Source organism: Myotis daubentonii, chromosome 3, assembly GCF_963259705.1.
Source record: "Myotis daubentonii chromosome 3, mMyoDau2.1, whole genome shotgun sequence".
Taxonomy (NCBI): domain Eukaryota; kingdom Metazoa; phylum Chordata; class Mammalia; order Chiroptera; family Vespertilionidae; genus Myotis; species Myotis daubentonii.
Genome location: NC_081842.1, coordinates 194190227 through 194207372, shown reverse-complemented (window position 1 = coordinate 194207372; position 17146 = coordinate 194190227). Strand labels below are relative to the sequence as shown.

The 17146-nt window shown below is 47.4% G+C and overlaps 2 protein-coding genes and 1 pseudogene across 2 annotated transcripts in view; 2 read left to right on the top strand and 1 right to left on the bottom strand.

The window, feature by feature from the left end:
* RHBDL2 (rhomboid like 2) overlaps positions 1-5848 on the bottom strand; it is a 40863-nt gene extending 35015 nt beyond the window's left edge. The window contains exon 1 of the mRNA XM_059690112.1: positions 5546-5848. The gene's annotated coding sequence lies outside the window, so the exon portion shown is untranslated. The remainder of the gene's footprint in view (positions 1-5545) is intronic.
* Positions 1902-2617, top strand: LOC132229781 (large ribosomal subunit protein uL11-like; annotated as a pseudogene).
* Positions 5849-11505: 5657 nt separating the features above from the next.
* Positions 11506-12351, top strand: LOC132229780 (claudin-7-like). Its single transcript, XM_059686239.1, has 2 exons — positions 11506-11943; positions 12304-12351. Exons 1-2 carry the CDS (start codon positions 11569-11571, stop codon positions 12349-12351), a joined length of 423 nt encoding a protein of 140 aa, XP_059542222.1. The 5' UTR covers positions 11506-11568.
* Positions 12352-17146: the final 4795 nt, after the last annotated feature.

Sequence of the window (17146 nt, the reverse complement as noted above, 5' to 3'; positions counted from 1 at the left end):
GAACTTGTCTACCATAGAATCCAACTGTCAAAACCAGTCCTCACTGTCAAACCAATCAGCCAAACAAGCATCATTTTCTGCTGGTAAGACAATCCACCTTCATTTTTAACGATTTCTATAAATGAGTTCATCTGCATCCCCATGACAACCGGCTCAGGTCCCAATTCTAATTTTACAATACATAGACAGAGAGCTGAAGCACTTGCGTTGAGAGTAGCCTAACAGTTCAGAGCACACACGCTAAAGGGAAGGTATGAGAGTTCAAACGCCGATTTTGCCACTAAAGAGCTCTAGGACCTTGAGCGACTTATTAAACCTCTGGGTGCCTTGGGAACCTCATCTGTCAAAGATAATAAGCATCTACTTTATAGAGCTGGTATGAGTATTAAATGATTTTATTAGTTTGTAAAGTCTTTCGAACAGTGTCTGGCACATAATTAGCATCAAATAAGTATTTTTGAAAATAAATACTAAAGCCTGTAGTAGTAAGACACCACCCACTTCCGTTTATTTTACCTGATCTCTCTCTGCTTGCTCTCGCTGGAACTGAGCATTCTCCAATTATCCTTTTGGTTTTTATATCCCCAAGCAACTCACCATAAAAAGATTCAGGAAGGACCCAGTAAAGCCAGAGAAGGGAAACAATGGAATTATTGTAGGCAGTTAGACATGAGCAGAGCAAGGATGGAGGGCCAGGTGCAGAAGGTCACCAGGGTGGAAAGCCCCAGGAACCTAGCAACCATCAACTGTATGGCAGGACCTCGCCTCCAGGGTGACTTTTCCCCCACTGGCATATCGCTGGTCATGCGGTTTGGGCACGCTGACCTTTCCTCCCTAGAGATAGCATCTATGCCTCAAGTTGTAGTTCAGCTCCAGGCCCAGGTAAGCAACAAAACCAGCCACAGCTGACAGGACCGGCTGCATGGAATAAAGACCCCCGGCCCTGGTGCAGGCCAATCAGTGGAGACTGCAACCCTGATTGGACACACCTGGAAAGCGACTGACTATTAGATCTTTCCTGGGGCCTCCCCTAAAATCTCCGCCCCTCAAACCCTTAGGAGACCCAGTGCCTTTCCCTTTCCTTCCTGCCCCCCCTCCAGGCACATTACCATGAGCTTCCACTCCCAAGATCCAAGGCTCTTCCTTTACCTCCATAACTTGCTTTCTACACCCCTTTCCTCTAGGAATTACTTCTCTTACCTCTGAGATGTACTCAATAAATGTTCTCTTTCAGTTTGGGTCTTGCTCTGAATTCTTTCCTAGCCAGAACCCAAGTACCGAGGTTGCTGAAGCCAGGTTGGGTCTGACCCCCCCAGTCAGACACCTGGCGCTGTTCCCACCGCCTACAACGGAAGCAGAACTGAAAAGGAGAACTTAAAGAATCCAAACAAGCAGACTTTTCAGGAAAGAGTACCCCTGGAATTTGAGGATCTGGAAACTGATTCCCTTAAAGCAGTGGTTCTCAACCTTGGCTGCACATTAGAATCACCTGGGAATCTTTTTAAAATCCTGATTTCTGGGCCTCATCCTCCAGAAATTCTGTTTCTTTGTTATGGGGTGGGGCCGCAACATTAGTAACAAAGAAACAGAATTTCCGGAGGATGAGGCCCAGAAATCAGGATTTTTAAGATTCCCAGGTGATTCTAATGTGCAGCAAGGTTGAGAACCACTGCCTTAAAGGTATCCATGTCCCCCCAGTTCCAGAGCCACTGACATGTTCAGCACAAACTCCCACGGGCACATTCAGAGCTCCTAGAATTCCTGGTGTCACGTCTACAACTCCACCTCTTTCTCTTTTACATCAGAAAGCACAGCTTTTGCCTTTGGGCTTTTGACTTGGTGGAGGCTTAGGCAAAACTTTCTTTGATCCTCCTGAATCTGGATTCCTCTGACCGGTCACCATGCCACCCAAGGAGATCAAAGTCATATACCTGAGGTGAACCTGTGGGGGAGTGGTAGCCCCCAAGACTGGTCCCCTAGGCCTGACTCCAAAAAAGTTTGGTGATGACATCACCAAAGCAACCAGTGATTGGAAGGGTCTAAAGCAGGGGTGGGCAAACTTTTTGACTCGAGGGCCACAATGGGTTATTAAACTGGACCGGAGGGCCGGAACAAAAGCATGGATGGAGTGTTTGTGTGAACTAATATAAATTCAAAGTAAACATCATTACATAAAAGGGTACGGTCTTTTTTTTTTTTTTTAGTTTTATTCATTTCAAAGGGGCCGGATCCCGGGCCGTAGTTTGCCCACGGCTGGTCTAAAGATTACAGTGAAACTAACCATGCAGTACAGACAGGCCCAGATTGGGGTCGTACCTTCTGCCTCCGCCCTAATCATCAAAGCCCTCAAAGAACTGCCAAGAGACAGAAGGAAGAAAAACACACATTCAGCACCATGGAAATAATCACTTTTGGTGAGATTGTCAGCATTGCCCAACAGATACAGCACCGATCTTTGGCTAGAGAACTTTCTGGAACCATTTAAAGAGATCCTGGGGGCTAACCAGTCTGTGGGCTGCAATGTTGACGGCTGCCACCCTCATGACATCATAAATAAATCAACAGTAGTGCAGTGGAATGTCCAGTTAAGACCCCCAAAGGAACATATTTCAATTAAAGATCACTGACAACCCCCTCAAAAAAAAAAACAGAAAGGATTGCAAGTTAGCAAGCAGTATATCCCTGAATTTGCTCCAGATTATACAAGTGTAAATTTCAGTACTTTTATTAGGAAGAACAGATTAGCTGTAACCCAGTGTACAGCTGAGGGCAAAGCACCCATAAATCAGGACACAGGACACGTCAGGAGTCCCTTCTTGAACATCATGAAGTCCTAACAATGAAGACTTGTTTCCTCAGACGGGTAGGAACCCCATCAGGCCCAGAGACCCCCATGCATAAGCCATACTTCTGAAACACAAATCAGATGATGTCCCCACTTTGCTAAATCTCTTCACTAATTACCCAGCGCTCTTGGTATGAAACTGAGGTTCCTTAACAAGACACACAAGGGCCTCATGACTGAGCCCTGCCTACGTATTCACTCATTTCTTGCCATTCCTCCGTACACACCCTACTTCAGCCATATTGAGCCCCCAGCCATTGCAGCTCCCTCCCTCCACTAGGCCTTTTCATGAGCATCTCCCTCCGTAGAATATTCTCCCTCCCCAATTGGTTTTCCGAGTGAAGTTTTAACACCCCCTTCAAGATTGTCCTAAACACCTCCTCTGCAAAACTGTATTGAGCTTCTACTATGTGCCTGCCATTGTGCTAGGCTAGGCCCTGGGTCCAGTGGAGAACAAAGCAGACACGGTAGAATTAAATGCCCCTCTTCGTTCCTTCAACAACCTCTATTCCTGTCTTCTGTATATTACCACCATCTCCTCTGCAAGGCTGTGAGTACCCTGAGGATAGGACTTCTGTTTTATTCATCTTCAAATCCCTATCATGGAGCCCCTGGAATGCATCAATAAATGTTTGTTGGACTCATTTACTCACAAAGGACTCATCAAATATTTCTGTATCAGGGACATGCAAGTTGCTGGTTATACAACTGTGAACCAACAGACACTGCCCCTGCCTTCTTGGGAGCAAGAGTGCACTTGATGTAATGAATGATGTATGAACGAGTGAATGAATGAATGAACCAGGGAAGGAGTGTGCTCCTCCCCACCTGGATGGAAAGCCTAGAGCAGGGGATGTACAGGAAGGGAGAAGCTGGTGTCTAGGATGTGGGGGCCAATGATGTCCTTTTGTTCTCTCTGACAGAGACAATGATTAGCCATGTGACCCTAGCTCAGTGGTTCTCAACCTTCCTAATGCCGCGCCCCTTTAATACAGTCCCTCATGTTGTGGTGACCCCCAATTTCATTGTTACAAATTGGACGTAATTAAAGCACAGCGATTAATCACAAAAACCATATGTAATTATATATGTGTTTTCCGGTGGTCTTAGGCGACCCCTGTGAAAGGGTCGTGTGACCCACAGGTTGAGAACCGCTGCCTTAGGCAAATCCTTGAGCCTGTTTGTATTTTCATTTTAACAATATCACAACATGTCATGGTTAAGTGAGACAGGACATTTAAAAGCAGAGTTGGTTTCAGGAACTCAAGTAGCTCCCATTACTTGCTCAGTGTGAATGCCAGACTCAGAAACACAGCAGGAGAGCCTGCTGGGGATAACGTCTCCCTCCAGCACCAGGTTCCATCCCTGGTCCAGCATTCTTACCTCAAACCCAGGAGACGGGAGACACCTTCCCTATTCAGCCCAACCCCCACACCATCTTGGCCTCCTTCCCTTCACCGCCCAGTTCTGTGTTTACCTTCAAGTGCTTTCAAGGCCAGAGGTTCTTATACATCTTTACAAGCCTAGAAAGGCGGGCGGGGGTGGCGGTTAGGGGAGGTGGCAGGAAAGGGGCCAAAGAAGAAGGAAAGAGCACAGATGTCTATTGAGGCTCACTGTGCGCCTGGCACCAGGGGGGTGCTTGACATGCCCTGTCTCCTGTCATCTTCAGAGCAATACCATTTTCCTGATGGGGAAACTGAGGCTCAGGACGAGCACAGGAGAGGTAGGACAGGAAGCAAGTGTGTCTATGATGCCAAAATAATTTTCCTCGGTGCCACATTGCCCACCAGCTTATAAATGATCCTTACATGTCTGTGAAATAAATTTCCGCTTTCTTATTCCCTGGAAGAGCAAAAATTGTATGTTTCTCCCCCGCCCCAACCCCCCAGAGAATCCGGCTACATGTTCAAACAATGATGAATAAACAAATGGATAACAAAAAATGAATGGGCGGCCCTAGCTGGTTTGGCTCAGTGGACAGAGTGTCGGCCTGTGGATTGAAAGGTCCCTGGTTCGATTCCGGTCAGGGGCACATGCCCCTGGGGGCGTGCAGGACACAGCTAATTATGGTTCTTTCTCACATTGATGTTTCTATCTCTCCCTCTCCCTTCCTCTCTGAAATCAATATATATATATATATATATATTTTTTTTTTTTTTTAAATGAATGGGCGGAGGATACCCCATACCAGGAAGGAGGAAACAAATAACCCTGAGCGAGACGCCCTGCAGGAGGGAGCCGGAGGCTGTCTCCCCTGGCTGTGGTCTCCAGCGCCCAGGGCAGGGGCAGCGGGCAGGAGGGCGAGACCTGGCTGAGCTGCAGGGAGAATAAAACTTGGAGGCAAGAGGGCGGTGGGGGGGGTGCCTGGGAGAATGTGATAAAAGGGGAGAGAATGACTGACCGGGCGGAGAAGGGCAACAGCGTCACCTGGCACTCCCACCAAGTCCCCCCAGTCCCAGGGAGAAGCCAAGACACGGCCCCCTGACTCCTGGCCAATCATACTGCCAACTCCAAAAAGAAAGTTGCAAGATCCCAGACGGCCACTCCTGGAGGCTGCTCCGGAAGGGAGGCTGCCAAGGGAACACGCACGGTCTCCTTCCCGCCACCCCCGCCCCTATGCTTCCTGCCTTCACCCCCCACCCCCCACCCCATGGCCCCAAGGAAGGACTCCCCCACCGGCTCCCGGTTCCCGCCGCTTACCTCCTTCCCTCGGGAGGCCCGGGGGCGCCCAGGCAGGACCGGCTGCACCCCGCGTGCCAGGCGTCCTGGGCCAAGGGGCTCCTCTGCTGCCCTGAAGCTGTTGCCTGATGGCGCTCCCCGGCCCCTCCCCTCACTAACTGCGTGGGGCAGGTTCCAGCAGCCGCACGGGGGAGGGAGCCTGAGGAAATCCCCTCCCAGTCTTGAGCCTGGGCCGGAGCCCGACCAGCCAGCTCCGCAGCCCCACTCCTGGGCTGGCCCTGGATGAATGAGTCCTCCCCCGTGCCTGCCTGGGACCGAGCCAGGGACGTGCCAGCCTCTCTGCTCTTTCCCCGTGGCCCTGACCCTGAACTCCATTCCTCCCAGCCCTATCCTCCTGCCGTCCGTTCTCAGCTCTCCAGGGAAAGACCTTAGCCAGGTGGTCTCCACTACTGTGTCCCTGCCCCGGAGGAAAGCCAGGCCCGGCAGGGCGTCCCTGGGTGGGTGACTTGATGACTCCCACCGGGGGTTTAGTCACAAGCCCCAGGCACTCTCCACTAAACTGGTTGTACCCTGGGCGCTGGTGAAATGTCTGCCAACTTCTGATTATTCATTCCGTGCATTTTGAGAATAACTCACCTGTGCTAAGCCCTGGGATGAAGAAAGAGGTGGATTAACATGGTGATCTACACAGTGATTTTCAACCTTTCTCATCTCCTGGCACACATAACTAATTAGTAAATTCTGCGGCACACCGAAAAGTATATTTGTTGCTGATCTGGCAAAAAAAAAAAAAAAAAAGATATAATTTTGATTCATTCACTTCGGATGGCTATTGTCGTGTTGGTTGGTTGGTTGTTGTTTTAATTTGACAATCAAAGGGAAAAGAGGTCAGTGCCCCCGACTAAATAGTTAAGTGCTGCATGTTGTACAAATTCTTGGGGCACACAGGTTGAAATTGCTGCTCTGCCAGGAAGAGAAGGATGAAGTATCTGTGTAGATGCTGCCCCAAATCCAGGCATCAGAAATCCAGAGGTTCATCCTTGTGGGAGGTTCTGGGAAAGCTCTTAGAGGAGATAACAAGGTGGGTTTTGTTTTGTTTTTAATATATTTCTTTATTGGTTTCAGAGAGGAAGGGAGGAGAGAGAGAGATAGAAACATCAATGATGAGAATATATATATAAAAATATATTTTTTTATTGATTTTTTACAGAGAGGAAGGGAGAGAGATAGAGAGTTAGAAACATCGATGAGAGAGAAACATCGATCAGCTGCCTCCTGCACATCTCCCACTGGGGATGTGCCCGCAACCCAGGTACATGCCCTTGACCAGAATCGAACCCGGGACCCTCCAGTCTGCAGGCCGACGCTCTCTCCACTGAGCCAAACCGGTTTCGGCAATAAAATATATTTAAAAAGAAGAAGTCTGAATCGTCAGCAAGGAGCTCAGGGAGGGCTTTGTGAGCTTTGCTAAAGGACTTGGGCCTTATCCTACAGGTACTGGAGAGTTACAGAAAGGTTTTTAACCAGGGACACAGAGTTTCAGCTAGATCGCTGAGGCCTGCAAGGTAAATAACCACGCCAATAACCACATTGTTACCTGCTATCCACCTGGACCCAGGCTGTCAGAGGTACAACCGTCCATCCCCACCCTCCAGCCAACCTCCCTTGTCCTCATTTTATCCGCAACAAGATGCTTCCTCCTGTGATTTGACTCCCTAAGCTGTGTAATTTCAGAAAGTGAAGGTGTCTGCCCACGCCTGACACACGTAAGTTAGGGAGCTCTTAGAGAACAACACCTGTGTCCTATTGTCTGTGTGTCCCCAGCACCCGGCACAGAGTGTAGCCTTGAGGTGGGGTTCAAAAAGGTATTTACAATTATGAACGCTCCCTTCACGGGAAGTAGCAATTACTTGTAGTGTTGCAAGTCCTGGAGTGGTTCCTCACCTTGCCGGGGACATGGCAAAAAATCTAAAGTGCTGGTTCCAAAAGCAAGTCCGAGGACCCAGTAAATGTAGGGGGAAGTGGTAGTTACAGAGTGGAGAAACCAAACACCACGTGGACTGGGTGAGGAAAACGAATACCAATAAGGGCGACGGACATGGGACATCGTGTGCCTCCCGAGGTGTGGCCTGGAGAAGGACATGCCGTCGCCTAAGGGGCATTCCGATTCGGAAAGTGTGATGTGAACGGAATCAGGAGGAAACATCAGACAAAGAAAAAGCAAAGAATGTTTATCTTAAAGTGAATTTTAAAATAATTATTAAACTGTGTCTCAAACTGAAGGAAAAAAAAGGTATTTACAGAACAGATCTGAGGAGGGCTGATGGATATTTTCTGTAAATTAATAAATCCTTATTTAGGAACTCTACCTCAGTGGCTCACAAAGCTCATTCATGTGAATCAGTACCCACAAATCACATTGGTTCTGAGATATCGACCAGCTCATGTTTGTAAGCTTGCAAAATTCAGAGCCTGCCCCTGGTCTGCGGTGACTTCCCCAAGGTCAAGCTTCTTTAGGGCCAGCCAATCAGTCCTCTCTGCAATGCTACCCCCACCTAACATCCCCTTCCCCACCCATCATGAGGCTTCAGGGGTCTTTTCAGATTTGGATGTTTCCATTAAAATTTCTACAAATGTTTGTGTGGCTTTTTTTCTCCGGCCCCTCTCAGCTGCTCAAAGAGCACTGAAGGGTGGTAGGTGTGATTCAGGTTTGGGTGCCACAGAAAGACAAGGACCAGGTACCCTTTCAGCTCACCACAGCCCCGTTTCTCTGAGAACAGCTCCTCCCCACACACACACACACCCCTCGGGACTTGGGCTGTCACCTATGTATTCTGTGAGCAGCATTGGTCACAGTGATTGGACCAGAGAAGAAGGACATTTGCCTCAGGGCCAATTCATTTCCCTTCCCTAAAAACTTCCCTGGCCGGTGTGGCCCAGTGGTTAAGTGTCCACACATGGACCAAGAAGTCACTGGTTCGATTCCCAGTCAAGGTACATGCCTAGTTTGCAGGCTCGGTACCCAGTGGGGGGCATGCAGGAGGCAGCTGACAATGGTCCTATCAATGTTTCTATCTCTCTGTCCCTCTCCCTTCCTCTCTCTCCACTTCTGTCCAACTTGAGGGCAAATCAGAGGTTCCCATGTTCCCCTCAGGGTTCGGCGAATTTGCTAGAGGTGCCCAGGGACCTCGGGGTCACCCGCTTACCAGTTTATTAAATGATACGGTAAAGGATACAGATGAACAGGCAGAAGTCTGGGAGGGTCCCAAGCACAGGAGCGTCTGTCCCCATGGAGTGGGGTGTGTCACCCTCCCACCATGTGGGCGTGTTCACCTGGGAGCTCTCCAAACCCATGACTGGGATTTTACGGAGGCTCCTTCACATAGGCATGACCTCCCTAGAGAGCTGGGGGTGGGGCTGAAAACTCCAAACTCGAATCATGGCTTGGTCTTTCTGCTGACCAGTGCCCAGCCAGAGTTGCCTCCTTAGAACACAAGATGCTCCTAGTGCTCTTACCACGTGAGAAATTACAAGCGTCTTGGGAGCTCTGCCCCAGGAACTAGGGGCAGAGACCAGTATGTACTTCCTATTGTTTCCCACACATCACAACACCTACCCAATGTATTTAAATCATCAGTATGTCCCGCTCTCTTCCCCTGCGAAAGGGCATGCCCTGATATTATAAGTTCCTCCAGAGCAGTAACTGCCTCTGTTTCATCTGTGTATCCATACAATTACTTCCAACATCAGAAACAAAGTGTGAAACAGTAAAGGTTTGTTGAGCTTTCAAAGTGGGAAGCGTAGACAAAGTTCCCTCCTTCCGCAGGTGAAGGCTCCCTGACCACCAGCAGGTGTCAGGACGGGTTTCTGTAGCTTGTGGCTGCCAAGCTCCTGGTCTGAATCCCGGTCCGAGGGGGTGGTGAAAGTATAGACGAATCAGGGGAGGGGTGCAGTGACTGTGGCCAGTGAGTCAGTTCCAAAGCCCCGGGCGCCAGGCCAGTCAATAGGCAGCAGTATAATGTAGGCTGCATCAAGTTACTCATTGTATATTCCAGATTTCCTCGCGCGTGTTCCCCAAGTGCTGAACATGGCGCTCCAAGTGCTGGGCGGATACCCCATACCAGGAAGGAGGAAACAAATAACCCTGAGAAGAGCAGAAATTACTCCCTGGAAGAGCAGAAATTGCATGTTTCTCCTCCCCCCTCCCCCCCCACACCCCAGAGAATCCAGATACATGTTCAAACAATAATGAATAAACAAATGAATAACAAAAAAATGAATGGGCGGCTGAGTTCTCTCCAAAATGTGTTAGATGCACTGAAAATGTATCTCAATAAATTAGCTTTTTTCCTGAGATTTAGCATTATATATATTTGAAATGTGAATTTTCAAAAAGATATTCTGTTTATGAAAAAAGACATACTAACTATCCACAGAAAAGCTAGTATAGCAGAACTTTAAAAAAAAAAAGTCCTGGCTGGGTAGCTCAGTTGGTTAGAACATCGTCCTAATACGCCAAGGTTGCATGTTCAATCCCCCGCTCAGGGCACTTACAAGCCACAACCAATGAATGCATATATAAGTGGAACAACAAATCGATGTTTCTCTCTCTCTCTCAAATCAACAAATAAAATTTTATTTTAAAAAATTAACTCGATGAAATGTGAAGATAATCTTTTTTAATGCATGTCTGACCTTGACTGGTATGTAAGGAATCCGTAGGAGAAAACACAAGTAAGCAATTGTGAGAGCCCTACTTGCCCTGGGGGCATCCCTGGCTCCCTGGTGACCTAGTACCAGTGTTTTCCTGAGCCATGGCGGTGAGGGAACCTGTGCCTGAACAGAGCAGACAGTCAAATCAGAAGAGGACGCTTAGCCTCCCCAAGCCCCAAACCACTAATATCCTCAGTGGACAGTAGATAAACTTTTTTTTAAAAGGAAAAAAAAAAGCCTGCCAAACTAGGGAGATAGTGGGGGTGTGGGTCTGTCTTGTCTTAGCCTTGGGTCAGAGTAAAGCAAAAAACAAACAAACAAAATACTGCCTCTCCTGAGAATTCTCCACCCGACCCCTCCACTCCCAAAGTTCTCCAAGATGAAAATGTAAAGTGTTTCTGGAGCGTTAGGATCTATAGGCACCTGGAAGAAACAAACCCAGACTCTCTCTCGAAGCATGCAATTCAAGCCACGCCACCAAGATTTCCCACGAAGCTGCAAGCAACATGACTCACAGGGAAAACAAATCCCAACAAGTAGAAGCAACTGCACAATCATACCCATAAAGATCATAGAATTGTTATTATCCAATGTCAAATATAATGTCATTATGTTTCACACGGAGATAAATTAAGGAGGGAATTTGAAAGTACACCAAGGATAAAGTTATCAGTAAAGTAGATTCCTTCCCCAATGTGAGTATCCCTCCTCAAATCCCTTGAGGGCCTGAATGGGACAAAAGGTGGAGGAGGAAGGAATTCATCCCTTTTGCTTCCTGCCAGCTTGAGCTGGGACGTCTCACCTGGTCTTCTCTGGCACTCCGGCTGGGATTTAATCAGCAACCCTGGTTCTAAAGCCTTTGGACTTGGACTGAATTACACTGCCAGGCTTCCCGAGTCTCCAGTTCATAGACAGCAGATTGTGGGACTTTTCAGCTTGAGCCAAACTGTCATATACATGTATATGTACTAGTACATCTGGAGAACCTGATGAATGCAAGTAGAATGCATGATAGCACCAGTGAATCTATGCTATCACTTGCTGCCATACGTTGTTAATGCAAAGTGTGTTTCTTAAACTGCAAATCTTGCTGGCAAAAACCCTACCCAAGTGGGAGGATTTGTCTCCTTTACATATATCCACCAGGATTCTTAACTGCAACAAAAATCAAACCTGGGTGTTTTAAGCAGGAAAAAAAAAATCATTAAAAATATGTTAGCTTGGGCAGCCGCTGGCTCGAAGGCTGGGGTGATCCGAAAGTTGCTGCCTCCCAGTAATGAAAGGCCTCCTTCCCTTTGCTCGCAGCGGCCTTTCAGGCCGCTAGAGCGCTCATGGTGGTGCCCCTCGTGCTGGGCTTCATGGCCATGTTCGTGGCCACGATGGACATGAAGTGCACACGCTGTGGGGGAGACGACAAAGTGAAAAAGGCCCGTATAGCCATGACCGGAGGCACCATTTTCATCGTGGCCGGTCTGGCTGCTTTGATAGCTTGCTCCTGGTACGACCATAAGATCATCACAGGCTTTTATAACCCTTTGGTCCCCATGAATACTAAGGACGAGGTTGGTCCTGCCGTCTTCATCGGCTGGGCAGGGCCTGCTCTGGTCCTCTTGGGAGGTGCAATGCTCTCTTGCTCCTGCCCTGAGAGTGAGGGCAAAGCTAGGTATGGTGCGCCCCGCTCCTACTCTAAGCCGAGCTCTGCCAAGGCAACCAGCCTGGCAACCTGGACACTTGAAAGGACCTGGGGCAGAGAGCCCAGCCTGTGGGCAGGATGTGCGGCGGCAGCCTGGGTCATGCAGTCCTGTACACCACGTACAGTTCCCTGGGGGCTGGGTGGGGGAGAACAAAGGAGGGCGGATGTGCTTTTCGTACAGTAATAAAAAGTATGTTTTGGAAAGTAGGCTTCTTCCTTTCCCTTCAGGGCCTCTGCTTTTTTCCTACCGAGATCCTTGCAGGGAGCCTGGCACCTTAGTACACCTGTCTCAGCTAAAACACAAACAAACAAAACCCCCCTTGAGTCTAACGGTGTGCCAAGCCACCTGTTCCACCCGTTCATTGTTATTCAGGCCCCAACACTGCTGACTCTTGAAGACTCAGGTACTTGGTTTCCTTAAGCCATTGACACCTTCCAGTCCCTTCTACTCCCAACTCTTGCTTAAATAGCTACCAGAGAATTTCTTTTTTAATAACAAAATATTTATTAAAAGAAAATGTTAGCTAGCGCATAGCATCAACGGGAGAACTGACGACAAGAACCGTATTCTGAGCTGCACAGTGACAGACAGCCTGTGTCGAGTTGCTGGCCGGGTCTGGTGAGCGGGCATCGCTGCCATGGCTGGGAAGCTCTAGACACGCAGCTTGCGTCAATGGCCCCAGGATTCACTAGCATTGAATACCGGCCTGATCACCACCCCTGCAGCCACTGCTTTTCCCGGAATTGATCTTCCTGAAACCAGTCTGTCTTGCTAGCTCTGAGGTAGGTGTGTCTGGCAGGCAGAGCCCAGTCCACATGCTGATGCCCCAGCAACAAAATGAGAAAGGAAGTATTTAGCACTGCCAGCTTCGTAGAGGATGATAGGCCCTTTATCTCAGATTCATAACCCGAGGGAATTCGTGGAACACAGGACTGTGTGTGTGTGGGGGGGTGGGGTGGGGTGAGTTCCAATGCTGAGAGCCCAAAAGAAATATCCAATGTCCACTATACCCTTAACCTTCAGGACCACCCCTGCCAGTGTACTGGTGCCAGTATACCTCGGAGCGCCTTCTGCAAACAAGTCTCACCAATTGTAGTGACCTCTACTTAGGCTGGCGACTGAATAAGGGTTGATTCTTGTCAGGCACAGGCTAGCATCAGGAAGACTTACCTCTGGGAAATTAGGGAGCCACTGTCCAGACTGTTGGCTCCAAGAACACACCACCTTGGCCAAGATCTGGGGAACAGGAAGCCACTGTTGTTATTGTTGTTGCTAATCCTCACAGAATGATATTTTCCCATTGATTTTAAGAGCGAGTGGAAGGGGGAGGGAGAGACAGAGCTTTTGGTGCTGAAACCTTGACATCCTAAATCCTCACATGCTGCCTCATTTCTCCCCCACTTAGCTCAGTTCCAGATGCAAGGCCCGTAACTCACTGGGGAGCTGAAAACACATCTGGAGACATACCTACAGGAGGTCTAGGAAATGTGGTTTTGGCTGGAAAGCTCAACTAGGGAGTGTAGGGAGGCAGGACAGGAGGGTGCACATGTTGAGCAATCTATCTACCCTATCTGCCTCCCATGTCACCTTATTCCATCTCTGAATGCTACATTTTTAAAAAATATTTTTAATAGGCAATACATTCACATTATAAAGAAATTGCAAACACCATCACCAGCACACAATGAAAAGTAAATCTTTTATCTGCCTCTGTCCTCCAATCTGTTTCCCTCCCTAGAATCATTGACTTTTATCACTTTCCTATTTATTAACCCAAAGACAATATATATATGTTTTTTGTTTGTTCGTTTGTTTTCTCCCTAATATGTTTTTCATAATAGTAGTGAGAGCAGCATCCTCGAGAACCTAATACCAGGCAAGGACAACCTGACAACAATGAGAACTTCATTTCATTTTTACACATTCTTTGGGGGTTTGTTTTTGTTGTTGTTAATCCTCCAGAAGGGTATTTTCCCATTGGTTTTTAGAGAGAGTGGAAGGGAGAGGGAGAGACAGAGAGAGATATGCATTGATGAGGGAGTGAGAGAGAGAGAGAGAGAGAGAGAGAGAGAGAGAGAGAGAGATATGGATTGGTTGCCTCCAGCGCTTGATCCCCGGTTAAGGCGAGCCTTCTGCCACCAAAGAACAGCACGTGTACCATGAGATCAGACGTGTTTGCTTTGAGGAGTCTCAGTGGAAACACAAGACTGAAGGGATTACTTAAGGCTGAAGCCTTATTAACGCATTGCCCAACTTCTTTCTTTATTGAGTCTTATAGCCAACAACGAGAAGAAAAGTAAAGAAAAACTAGCTGAATACAAGTGCCTGCGTTGAGAAACACGTTCTGACTTTATAAGTAATAAGATCCGTGCTAAGCATTCGAGGTACAGTATCTCAGTTAATTTTGATAGCTAACCTGTGATGTAGGTGCATTTTACAGGTGGGCAAACTAAGCTCAGAGAGGTTGTGACCTGCCTTGGTTTACACAAAGGGGTCAATAACAGAGCTAGGGTTTGAGCCCACATCTGGCTGATTCCCAGCCCACATGGTTGCTTATGGCAGAGAGAAGAGAGGTCTCCATTATCTCCTATCTTTAGGAATAGTAGTAGCTGCACCGGCAGCAGCCAGCGTCAGAGGCAGTCAGAGCCACACCACTAGAGAGGAGACATAGGAGCAGCTCAGAGCAGGACAGCAAGAAGACCCAAAGCACTGCGGTGCCTGTTGCCAAGACTCCACAGGCCTGTAACCCCACAAAGGAAACCGGAGTGACCTCTGGTGGCCTAAGAAGTCTGAAAGCTGAAGGGAGGTTTCTGCTGTGCTGTCTTTGAGGGTGAGGAACAGTTGCTACCAGATAATTAATTATTCCCCCTTTGTTCTGTGTTCTCTTTTATTTGTCATCTTCTACCAACTTTCTACGCAACCCTACTTCAAAAGTCACATAGTCCAGAAACACCAATCAGAAAGGACATATGCACCCCTATGTTCATAGCAGCACAATTCACCATAGCTAAGATCTGAAACAGCCGAGACCGGTTTGGCTCAGTGGATAGAGCATCGGCCTGCGGACTGAAGGGTCCCAGGTTCGATTCCGGTCAAGGGCATGTACCTGGGTTGCGGGCACATCCCCATTGGGGGGTGTGCAGGAGGCGGCTGATCGATGTTTCTCTCTCATCGATGTTTCTGACTCTCTGTCTCTCTCCCTTCCTCTCTGTGGAAAATCAATAAAATATATTAAAAAAAAAAAAAAAAGATCTGAAACAGCCTAAGTGCCCATCAGCAGATGAGTGGATTAGAAAACTGTGATACATCTACACAATGGAATACTACGCTGCGGTACAAAAGAAGGAACTCTTGCCTTTTGCAACAGCTTGGATGGAACTGGAGAGCATTATGCTAAGTGAAATAAGCCAGTCAGAGAAAGATAAATACCACATGATCTCACTCATTTGTGGAATATAGAGAACAACATAGACTGATGAACAGGGACAGATCCAAAGACAGAGAAACAGCAATCAGACTATTAATCCCCAGAGGGAAAGTAGGGGAGGGTGGGGGTAAGAGGAAGAAATCAACCAAAGGACTTGTATGCATGCATATAAGCAAACCAATGGACATGGACAACAGGGGGATGAGAGCATGAGTGTGTGTGGGGGGGGAGGATGGGGGTTAATGGGGGGGAATGAGGACACATTTGTAATTCCTTAACTAATAAAGAATTTAAAGATTAAGAAAAAAAGTCACATAGTAAGAATAGTGGCTAAGTTGGTAGACTCTGGACCTAGACTTTTTGAATCCTGACCCTTAGTAGCTGTGCAATCTTAGTCAATTACAAACATTTTCCATACCTTAGTTTCATTTAAAAAAAATCCTACCATGTGAATTTGCATAGTTCTGATACATTCTTTTTAATAGCTGCCTTAGATGTACCATACTTTATTCGATCACTGCTTGAATGATGAATGATCTCTTTAATCTCAGCGTTTGGCCACTGTGAACAATGCTGCAATAAACACCCATATAAATATATTGCAGTGCTTTCTGGGTGTCTTCCCAGAAGTGGGATTATAGATGAAAGGGTACGTTTTTATTTTTAATAGACACTGCTGGAATGCTTTCTGAAAGGGCTGCACTAATATACAGCAATCTATAATAATAAAAGCGTAATATTCTAATTAGACCGGACAGCCAAGCAACCTTCCGGACATCCTTCCAGACAACCTTCCGGACAAAGCCGGGGCTGCGAGGGCCAAGCCCCTTGTACGAATTTCGTGCATTGGGCCTCTAGTATATAATAATGCTGTTCCAGCAATCCCACAGCAATAAATATTATCTGAATTTTTCTAAAAGTTCACAGTCTGATAAGTATAAAATGATATCTCATTGTTCCTTTAGTTTTCATTCCCGGGCTATTTGTGAGCTTGCATATTTCTCATATGCTTCTTTTTTTAAAAAAATATTTTTATTGATTTCAGAGAGGAAGGGAGAGGGAAAGAGAGGTAGAAATTTAAATGATGAGAGATAATCATTGGTCGGCTGCCTCCTGCACGCCACATACTGGGGATCAAGCCTGCAACCTGAGCATGTGCCCTGACCGGGAATGGAACCATGACCTCCTGGTTCATAGGTTGACGTTCAACCACTGGGCTACGATTGCTGGGGTCATATACTTCTTGTTCGTTCGGATTTGTTCTGTGAATTACTTCTTCATGTCCTTTACCCATTTTTCTATTAGGTTGTCAGTTCCCTTCTTATCAGTTTGAAAGAATCCATCTTATGTTATAAATAGTAACTTTGTGCCCCACTAGTGTGCTCAGTGGTTGAGCCTTGACCTATGAACCAAGAGGTCATCATTCGATTCCCAGTCAGAGCACATGCCCAGTTTGCAGGCTCAGTCCCCAGTATGGGGGGTGCAGGAGGCAGCCCATCAATGATTCTATTTCATCATTGATGTTTCTATCTCCTTCTCCCTTCCTCTCTGAAATCAATAAAAAATATATATATATTTAAATACACTTTATTAATTTTTTACAGAGAGGAAGGGAGAGAGATAGAGAGTTAGAAACACCGATGTGAGAGAAACATCGATCAGCTGCTTCCTGCACATCTCCCACTGGGGATGTGCCCGCAACCAAGGTACATGCCCTTGCCAGGAATCGAACCTGGGACCTTTCAGTCCGCAAGCCAACGCTCTATCCACTGAGCCAAACCGGTTTCG

Coding starts and splice junctions, on each gene's coding strand:
- LOC132229780 (XM_059686239.1), top strand. CDS start 11,569: ATGGTGGTGCCCCTCGTGCTGGGCTTCATGGCCATGTTCGTGGCCACG. Junction 11,944..12,303: donor CTAAGCCGAGCTCTGCCAAG/GCAACCAGCCTG, acceptor ATTGTTATTCAG/GCCCCAACACTGCTGACTCT.